Source organism: Drosophila yakuba, chromosome X (assembly GCF_016746365.2).
Source record: "Drosophila yakuba strain Tai18E2 chromosome X, Prin_Dyak_Tai18E2_2.1, whole genome shotgun sequence".
NCBI lineage: Eukaryota > Metazoa > Arthropoda > Insecta > Diptera > Drosophilidae > Drosophila > Drosophila yakuba.
In genome coordinates, this window is record NC_052526.2 from 3,693,781 (window position 1) to 3,704,405 (window position 10,625).

The 10,625-nt window shown below is 44.0% G+C and overlaps 2 protein-coding genes across 7 annotated transcripts in view; both read left to right on the top strand.

Moving 5' to 3' along the window:
• Positions 1–10,438, top strand: part of LOC26534467 — a 100,982-nt gene extending 90,544 nt beyond the window's left edge. For all 6 annotated transcript variants that reach the window (XR_001453784.3, XR_001453786.3, XR_005560025.2 and 3 more), the window contains one exon: positions 10,295–10,438. The gene's annotated coding sequence lies outside the window, so the exon portion shown is untranslated. The remainder of the gene's footprint in view (positions 1–10,294) is intronic.
• On the top strand, positions 5,595–7,012 carry LOC6524183. The gene has a single exon (XM_002100010.3). The coding sequence runs from the start codon at positions 5,721–5,723 to the stop codon at positions 6,774–6,776; it is 1,056 nt and encodes a 351-aa protein (XP_002100046.1). The 5' UTR covers positions 5,595–5,720; the 3' UTR covers positions 6,777–7,012.
• Positions 10,439–10,625: the final 187 nt, after the last annotated feature.

Here is a 10,625-nt window from a genome sequence, read left to right on the forward strand (position 1 = left end):
ATAAATTTACATTTTTTTGTTTTTCACCGATTCGATTCTTTCAACAGGGAAACACTTTTAGTTCCCTGGCTGCATTAATACAAATGGAAATCAAGGGAAACTGGGAAAAACAAAGGAAAAGCGCACGGAAAACAGGAATAATTTCCATATTATTAACTTTAATTAATCTAGTTATGCTGAATTAGCTTAGAATTAAGCTTAGAATTAAGCTTGCCAGATTTCATTGGCAACTTGGATAACAAAATATTTTGTAGTTCAAATTGGGCCAATATTCGACTTTATTTGTGTATTTTAATTGACATTTTTGTATTGCCAGAAAAATGTCAAATTGGGGGAAAACTCTCAGCTAATCGACTGAGTTCAATTCCATTCACTTTAATTTCAATTAAATAAGATGAACTGCAGGGAGATAAGTGCTTAGATGATTTATTTGGCGAAAGAAGAGCCGCAGCTGGGGGGAAAATGGCACTGGAAAATGGGAAATGAATGGGCCAACGTTGACGGCAATGAATGGAATGGAAATTCGCCTCGGACTCGGGCTCAAAAGCTGGCTAATTGAGCCTGAGAACAATCCCAAGTGGGCCAACGCTGAACGGTAAACGATGGCTATGGCTGGGTTGCAAGTCGCTCTTTGACAGCGAATATAAGTATATGATAAATCAATTGATGCCGGACCCTCGGGCCTCAGTCTTTTGCATTTGCTCCACCATGGTTTTTTTCTCCTTTATCTTTGAGTATCAGGTGTATGGTTATACCCAAGTCCAAACTCGACTCGGGAATGCTCTTTAAAACTTAAATCGCTGATATATTGTATTTGCGTAGCCCAGCAAAGGATCTACTTCGTTTTCAAGAAGATATATTCAGGATTCTATGCTGTTGCCTTTCCTACATCTCGTCAAGTGCCATTTGCCCATTTCTGTGGCCTGTGAGAGGGTAGCAGGCGAAACGAAATAGCCTTTACAACGATCTTTCCACAGAACTTTCAGTACGGATCGCAGATCACAATGATGGGGGGAGGTCCAAGGAGATGCACATATTTAAGCGCAAATACGACAGTTATTATTGTTAGCCAAGCAATTGCGGAGAATGCAATCAATTAATTGACAAACTGCGATGATCAGTGAAGAAGTAAGTGAGATCGGCGAAGGCCAAGGAGAGAGAAAAAAACTAAAGGAAAGATATGTGGCTAAGCAGCGACGATCAACTTTTTATTGGCTTTGCTGCGAACCGCGATCGTTCTTCGATACTTGCACTGCGCAAAAAAATTACAAACTTGAAGTAAATTAAACGAAATGAAATTTAAAGCGAGCGCTAGAATACTTAACTAAGCCATGTTATTTTATTCCAGTACAGCTATAAGTTTCTTTATTTCTACAAATTATATCCTTTCCTATTGAGTAGTAACACATTTGTAGTGTGCACACTTCAGCTTACTTTGTGGGTATTCGTGTCCGTGTGTGTTGGCTTTGTCTCGCTTTGAACACGTCGTAATTGAAAAATAAAAGAAAATGCGCGAAAATCGCAAACGCATTTACTAGAAGACCCTCTCTTAGATTTTTTTGTCTTCTTTCGTTTTTTTTTATTATTTTTTTGTACCTTGGAGCGAAGCGTGCGAACAATTTGCTGTCCATTCGATCCGCCTTTTCTTTGAGGCTACCACACAGGTGGGGGGCTAAGGGAGGGGAAACCCGGAGGGGGTGAGCGGGAAAACTCGGTGCTGGGATTTCGCATTTGCATTCGTAATTTGTATGCGTGCAACGGCTGCGACTGCAACTGCACGAAATGAAAAACGTTGCGAGCTTTTGGCGCCTTTCGACTGGGACGTCGACATGGACACTTTGCCACCTGAGTCTGGCCAAAAGCCCCACCCCCCCCACCGCTCGGATGCCTGATAAAATTTCCTTATTAAATAACGGTCACAATCGATCGCTTGCCAAAATGTGCGCTTGCGAATTCTCTCATGACCAACCGAGGGGTCTGAAGCAGCTGAGAACTAGAAATTATCGCACCAATGCATTGCAATGATTGGCAACCAATCCAAAAGTTTCTTATCAAAAGTCCACATCCTGATTTTTCGCCCAGAAATTATCGGTATTTTGTTTACAACAATAAAAGTATTGGTCCAAATATAGAAAGGCATACATCGTTGAATTCGTTATCAAATTTCCAACAAAGTGGCATTTCAGCCTAAAAATGTAAAATTTTGACGATTTTTCGCATGATTTTTTTGAAAATCAGTACAAAAGTGATAGGAATCGTAAGAGTTGGTAATAAGCTGCAAAAAACAGTGATTCCTTTAGATCTTTGATAGTTTTTCAGCAAGCTATGACAAAATCGCTTATAAAATATGAATATTTTTTATCTACAGTAAAGAAGTTCTGTAAATTAATTTACTTGCTGTTTGGTATTCCGTTCCTTGATTGAACACTTTGCAAATGGCAAAGCTTTAAAGACTCGGCTTAAATCGCCGGCAGATAGACAACTTCATTAGAAAACGCGGGGGATATTTGCATGGAATATGTGCGGCAGAAGAGCGGTGAGCAGGGGGGTGGTGGTGGAAAATCAAGCTGGTAGCTGGTAGTCAGGGGCATCAAAAGCCCGCATCGATCACGAAACCACTTTTTGGACCAGTGCCAATGGCGACGGAGGAGTCACTAGTCACCAGTCACCAGTCACCTAGTCACTCGTCACCAAGTAAATTTGCGGCGCCTCTTTTTCCAGCGATTTTCCAGCTCGTAGCCCCTCCCCCGCCGACTGGCCACCCGCCCATGGACCCATGGACGTCTGGGTAACAGTAATTTGGTGTCTTTCTTGTTCTTGCGCGCCGGCAATCACACCTATGGGAATGTCTCTAACACATGTCCAAACGTCTATACCACGATCATTACCAGCTGGCAATGATCATGATCAGCGCAACGCGGTGGGATTCCAGCATGCACTTTGGACAACATATTAGAGATCCCATCCCATTCGATCCCAGACCATTCGATCCCATCCCATCCCCAACCTCATCCCAAGTCCTCTGGCCCGTCGCATCATTAAAAATTTATTAGTTGATTGGAAAATTATAATTCTTTGCCTTTACGCTTTAGCAGCGCTATGATTGTTACAAGTCCACCTCTTTTGCCATCTCATCTCATATTTCCTTTTTCCTATTTTTTTTCTGTGCTGCTCGTTGTTTGTTGTATTTTCTTCTGCCGCACACAACAAACACAACAATCCCATTCGCAATTGTGCCCGCTGTTATGTAATAACTCGCCGTAACTGCCCTCTTATCGTCCGCCTGTGTCTGGTGTTGTTTCTATTTCTTATGGTCACATTTAATAAATGACTGACTGACTGACTAACTGACTGACTAAATGGATGACTAACTGACTGACTTATGGCGCTGTTCTGATGGATGCACTGCACCGATCCCAGCCGAGCCGATCCAATCCGATGCCATCCTATCCAATCTGATCCTAGACCTAGACCCCACTGGTTCCCCACTCCCCCAACACACTGCACGTCGGAAAATCGCCTTCTTTGCTTTGCTTTTGATCGGTGTGTTGCTTTTGATTGCATCTGGAAAAGTATACTCGACCAGATGGTAACTAAAGTTTTAAGTTTCAAAGTCAAGCATCATTAGAAAACACTTGCCCAAATAAAATGATAATTCTGCGAGTTGCGCAAAACAGAGGCACTTGCGGAAAACTCTCTCTACAGGATATCACCAGGTCGATGCAGCCATCGTTTAGCATTATTTTTTATGCGCTGGCTTCTCCACTTAGTTCCAGATGCGGAAATAAATGCACTTGAATTCCTCAACTTGTTACATAAATCGTAATTTTCTATAGACTTGTTCTATATCTAATGTATATTGCATTATTCGCTTCTCGTTGTTTCTTCTCCCAGTTGTTTCTGTTTCTGTGTCTGTTTGTTCACTGTTTTTTCTTGTTCTTTTTATTATTATTATTATTTTATGACCGCTTATCTTGTGCGGAGTCATCTGCTGGTGCTGCTGATTTTCGCTACCGAAGCTCAGAAGCCACGAAGATTTGACCGCGCCAGGTTGAGTCAAGTCGACTTGGGGCAACTCAAGTCAGAATATATGAATGTCTGAATTTCTGGATGTCTGAATGTCTGGGTGTCTGAATGTCTGGGTGTCTGGATCGTATTCCCCCAAGTTCGTATACTTATTCTCGCGCACTTGAACTTCCTGCATGACCAAGGCCTCCGGGCGATCAGTAGATCATGTGAACTTTTATGGCCATCATCGGTCATCACTCATCGCTCATCGCTCGTCTTGGATGTAATTAGGCATCTTAGCGGTACAGTTCTCTCTCTTCTTATTCATTCTTCTTTTTTGCACTCGTGAAATGCAAATAAAATAGCGCACATTATTATATAAGTTGTGGGAATGATTTTGGCCTCTGTGCATTCGCATTTCTTGCTGCCATGTTCCAAGAGAAGAGTTCCGTGCACATGTGCACATCACTATACATGTTGCCAATGCTCTGGCCAGGCTTCGCCAAATATTTGTTTAACCTGACCCCATTCTTGGGCTTTCGTATCCTATCGCAGCTCACATGCCTAAGCGTTTCTTAGAGACCTGCGAAATTCCACATGTGACAATTCAGCATTCAACAGATGCCTCGATGGCGAGATGGCAAGATGGCTCTGGCTCCAAATGGAATAGCAAAGTTGGCTAAAAGCCTGTCAATCGCCAAAGTTGCGTGGCAAACACGGAACACAATATTCTGATAACTTTCAACTTCGAGAAATAACTCAGCAACGTTAATTGAATGATGCAAAAGTATAGAAACCTTTCGCATTAATTTAGTTTCTTATAAGGCAAATGTAAGCTGTGAAATCACTAGAAGCTGAGCTACCTCAATTTTGTTCACTGCCTCGAATGGGTTTTGGGATAATGTCCTAAGTAGAGGCCCGAATCTCTGGCAAGCAATTAGCACGGCAAGGCCCAGAAGAAAGATCACCGCAAGACCGCGGTCTGTTTGGGGGGCACCAATTGCAATTGGAGAAAAAAAGGGGAAGAATTGACTGGGCTAGGATAGAAGCCGGGAGCCCAGAAGAAAGGGGCGAGGAGTGAAAGACTGACTGAGTGGAAGACAGACAGAAGCGGGATTTATCAGAGACAGAAGACTGAGCTTGCGAGCGATGGAGATGGAGAAAAGCAATTCTGCGGCTGACGGTTTTCGCAGAAAATTACAACTTGCGGGTAAACAAAGTCAACTGCCGGCAGTTGATGGTGCTGGTAGTGAAGCGGTGGAATTAAGGGGAAATTTAGGGGGGCGAGGACTGAAGCCACACGCCAAAAGCCAGCCCACAAGCCTCTGCCCCACAGCTCTCTGCTTTTCTGCTTTTCTTTTCTTTTCTTTTCTTTTGTATTTTTTTGTTACCCATCGTTGTTTTTCGTTTTTCGTTTTTCGTTTTCCGCTGCCGGACTCCATGTGGAGTGGATGTTGCTGCGGATTTGGATGTGGGTGCGCAATTATGCCGCCAGAGCAACTGAGCAGCCATAAATTTTCTTATCAGCGCCGAGCCAGAAAGACAGGAGCGGTTTGGAGTGGCTTCAAAATGAGCCACATTAAGGTACTAGTGGGCTATTCCCATTCAGTCCACAGACACAGTTGGAAAAACCCAAGTAACAATTGTTTTATATCTTGAAAACTTGCAAACACACATTTTTGACCCGATCTACTCTACATACTTTGTAAAAGATGGATAGGGTGACGCTGATGGATACCAAGGCCGGCGAAACAAAGGAGTATTCGCTCGATGAGGAATTGAATCTGCTGCGCGACCTGGGCGACTGTCACAAGGCCAATCTGGCGGACATAGATATGATAGCGCGTACGACCGTCAAATGCCAATACACAATACCCCGGGCGTATTCGGCGGACAGTCAGAGGATAGCCACTTCCATGGAGCGACCACCATCGACACGTCCGTACGAGGAATCCGACTCACTGGAGGAGGAGATGGTCGCCCTGCCATGCGGAATGGTCGAGGGGGAAGTTACGACCGATGAGGAGACAAGAACGCTGAGCGCCATTGAGGGTCTGGACCAGATACTCAAGAGAATCGATATATTGCAGAGTCAGATCCGCAGGAGTCAGCAATTGGAGAATAGTACGCAGCAATCTGAACCGTCGGAGGATCGGATCTCGTGCAGTGGCCTGAATGCGAAGCAATCGGAGATTCGATGCATCCAACGTGCCCAGCACCACATCCAGTGCCAGATAACCGAGCTCCTGTGGCGCTACGATGCTTTCCGTAATATGCTGCGTAGCTTGATCCAAACGTGGACCTGTCTGGAGCGACGGATTGCCGTTATTCGGAACCAAAACCTCGTCCATTTGGCCTGGACGGAGGAGTGTGCCAACGATCTCAGCAACTGCCAGCACAGGCATCGCTCCTTGGCAGCCGTGAAGCTCACCAAAAAGATGGCCCTGCTCGTGACCAAGACGAACATGTCCAGTGGTTTTCGCTATAGCCGGCGATATCTTCGAAATGCCCTAATCGCTCGACATGTCAACGACTTTCGCTATGAGATCGCCGAGTTAAAGGTCTTAAGCGAGGAAATCTACACCGAAATCGATGGGCGACTGGACCAGATAAAGATGAAGGCTCAGCAATTCGGTGTCGTTATCTCAACCACGCCGCGCCAATCCAATTTGATCACCGATGAAACACTGATGAACACTCAGCCAACTGAGCTAACTGAGGGCATCGACGCGTTCACCGTTCCAAGGCGCTCCACCATCAAAGATTGATGGAAAAATGAACTTCAGAAGAAATCAAAGTCAGAGTTAGAGTTAGAAAACAATTAACAATGGGAGCAAGTTTCAACGGAAAAATACGACAAGAGTAATCATACAATATTCAGTAGGAAATAGGATAGAAAATTTATTGAGTTGTCCACGAAAGACGGATTTCCATTGCTTGGCAAAAAAATGAAGGATTATGCCAAGTATTAACCACAAAAAATAAATACAAAAATGTAAAATTATCGAGTAACCGAGTTCGCAGGTAAAAGTGCGCTCCTGTACTGAGATGAAAAACAGTGCTAGTGGGAGGCAGCGGGTTGGCGGAGTGGAAAATGGGAAATGAAAGAAAAGAAAAACAAAATGAGCCACCAGCACATGGGTAGTACATCATTTCGTACTTTATCAGCAAAACAGGCAGCCGAGCAGCGCGCGCGTGGGCAGCTCCAGAGTGGAATTCCGATGCCGCCAACGCTTCCCCAAGCAGCAACAAAAGCAGCAACAAAGGCGGCAACAAAAGCGGCAGCAGCAGCAACAACAACTGCAATTGCAACTTAATTGAGCCTTGTCTATGCAGTCTTAGCCAAAAGTAACTGCGGTTGCTGCTCCTCACTCTATCTTCTCCCTGTTGCATAGATGATGTATATATGTACAAACACGTGTGCGTGTGTGTGTGTGTGTGAGCCATCTCATGTCGCCCGTTGCGAACTTGATGCCTCGCTGCCCCAGTGCCTTGATGCTCCACAGACGACCAGACAGCAGCAACAACGGCAATGGTAGCAAACACAGCAACAACATCACTCGCAGCAACAGCAACATCAGCACAGATACATATACATATATGTATGTACATAAATACCCACCATATAATAGCGTACTGAGGGCGTTGAGGCAGCAACATGCCATCCAGGGGCTCAGAGGCTCAGAGGGGGCGATGGGCTGATGGGCTGATGGTTTGCAGAATCAGCAAGCGAAGCCATCATCATGGCCACCACCAAAACCGACCGAAAATCAACTCCCCGGCAGCTATTGAACAGTGGGCCATGCATAATACTAATAAGTTAAGAAATACTTTGGACATTGTGTTCAGAGGTGGTAAGGACTCTCTTTGCTTACTACAAGTAGTACTAGTACGATTTAATAACTTATAAAGTAATGACAGATTTTAGTCCAATTATTGGACTATTGGGCCCACCGTGGCTGGGACAATTTAAGCTCATTCACTTGCCGCTGATTGCTGCTGGCAGTTGTTGCTGCTGTTGGTGCTGCCAGTGGTGGCTGCTTCTCCTGGTTTTTGGCTTGTTGTCTAGCAAATTCACAAGTTCAAGACCAAGAGCGAGGCAAAGTTGCAGGGTCTGCTCTGTTGCATGTTGCTGCTGTTGCTGCTGTTGCTGCTATTGCTGCTGCGGCTGTGCCGGCAATACATGCAACCAAATTGCATGCAATGCACAATGCACTTATCTAAGATGTGGCAAATGCAGTGGGTGATGTCTGAGCTGGCGAGGATTGGGGATTGCGGATTGCAGATTGGGGATTGCAGTTTGGGGAGAGCTGAAAAGGAAGGCAATGGAAAATGAGGGGGCGGAATGAAGCGTGGCAATTTCCAGTGCAATTTGCATTTTACATTTCGCACCGGGCGTTGTCAAATGGCCATCCTCGCAAAATGGGGAATGACTTTTTAATGGCCACAATGTGGGTTAAGTCCAGCTCTGGAAGAGCTTTAATAGATCAGCTCGCAACGAACCGAACCGAACCACACCGAAGAGCCGACATCCAAGGGTAGACAATAATCCATTGGATTGAACGCTTCAGCGAGAGCAGGATAGCTGGATAGCTGGATAGCTGGGGAGCTAAGAACCAACAGAACGCGGAACCACTTCTCAAAGGCCGCCAGGCTTCGAGGGTGGGTAGAAAAGCCTCATTTGCCAGCGAGAACTTTATGGCCCGGCCAAAACTGCCAACTTGCATGTCAATAGAACATCATTCTTTGGCATGAGAATTAAAAGAGTTATGAGAACGGGATACGGTCCCAAAGTTGGATTAGCTCTCCTACTACATAGTTGTCTTCAACTTGATGAACCTCAAGTGTGGATTAGGGGGCAAATGGCAAAAGTTATCAGGGATTAAGAGGCATACTCATACTCCCTACACTTGCAATTGCATATTTGCGGTGTGAGGTATTTCGCAATCAGACATTTGAAATTGCTAAATGCACTGCGTCTTCCATTTAAGCTGCGAAGGCTTCTCTGTAATATTTCCTAGTACCTAAGTACCCAAGTTGGCAACCTGGAAATTCCCTTTCGATGCGGCTGCATTCCTGGCTGATTTTGATTTTGGCTCTCCTATGATTTATTATGGTTACACCTAATTAAAACGGTTCTGCAGTGCGACGATGGCCAAGGCTGCAAACATGGCCCGACGTAATGAAGCTAAATGTTCCGCACTACGGTCAATTGGTATTGACCATAAGGCAAGGAGATGAGATGATGAGACCAAAACTCCGACCAAGACTTTTAGCTTAGGCTTCAGCCAAAGTGGCTGCACAGAGAAAAAAGTATGCAGAACCTTATGAAAGACCAACACTTTTTCTAATATTTATATCTTGACAGGCAACTGCCTCTATTCTAGTTTCAAATTCTAAAAAAAAAGAAATAGTTTTTTACACCTGAAAATAATTGCTTATATTTTGTACAAAATTTTCTTTCCTTGCTTTTCCGTTGGCTTGTTTTTGTATTTCGCTGCAGCTACGATGATGGAGAAGAAGTCAATTAAGCCAAACGCTAAAAGGCCACGAAAGATAAATGACAAATGACGTGTCTTAAACTGTGCTCAGTACCCATCTTTAACTAAAGAGAACGCAGATCCCCACCGACTCTTTCGTATTCCATCCACTGTGGCCGTGTGTAATTTCCAGCAAAGAAATATCGCACAACAAGTGCAAATGCAATTAGTCGCAGGCTTTATTTGTTTAAAACGAATTCCGACTTGCACTGACATACACACGATCAGCGACATATAGTGATCACGATGATCTAGCTATTCCGATCCTCGTCTTCCTCTTCCTGGAACTTGTTGCATTCGGATCAAAAGCAGCAAACAGCAAGCAGCATGTTGCAACTGCTACTCCTCTTCGTCATCGGACCAACATTTAGATGCCTTATAATTGCTCCAATGATTTTCGCTGTATTTGGCCTGCTCAGCCCATTAAGATGGCTCAAATGCCCGACTGTCTGTTTCTTGTTGTGCTTCTCTTGCTTCTGCAGTGGTGCTGGGAAATTTCAAAATCCCATCGAAATCGGATCACAATTAAAAAAGTATTTTATTTATTTACTATCCATCTGGTTAAGGAGAAAGCTAGTTCTCCGCTTAAAGCGTAGATTTTAGGATCAGCATGTCCATCAATTATTTTCGCACGCTCGCAGGAATCTTTGATTAATATTGTATAATACATTTAATTGAATTTTAAACCTAGCTTAAATATTTTATAGTTTGCATTTAAATTTTCTAATATCTTCTTTTCTTTTCAGGTGCTGAAACCGCGAATGGATGAATTGGTAGTTGGCTGCGCGAAAATTGATCCGTACTTACCATAAATATCTGTACTTACCATAAACATTTAATACATACCTGTAAACAATGCATGAAATAAAGTATTTTATTGAACAACAAAAGTATTTTTTTTTTGGGCTTTGACTTTGCCTGAGAGTATGCAGCGTTTTTCTTACATATTTTAAGCTATACACAAAGCTTAGACAGTATCCGTTGCATACTTTTGGGCTGCGACATTTATGGTCGTTAGCTGCTGGAAAACAACCGTAAGATTGCACCATCGAACTACCATCGCCGGTTACCTACTGA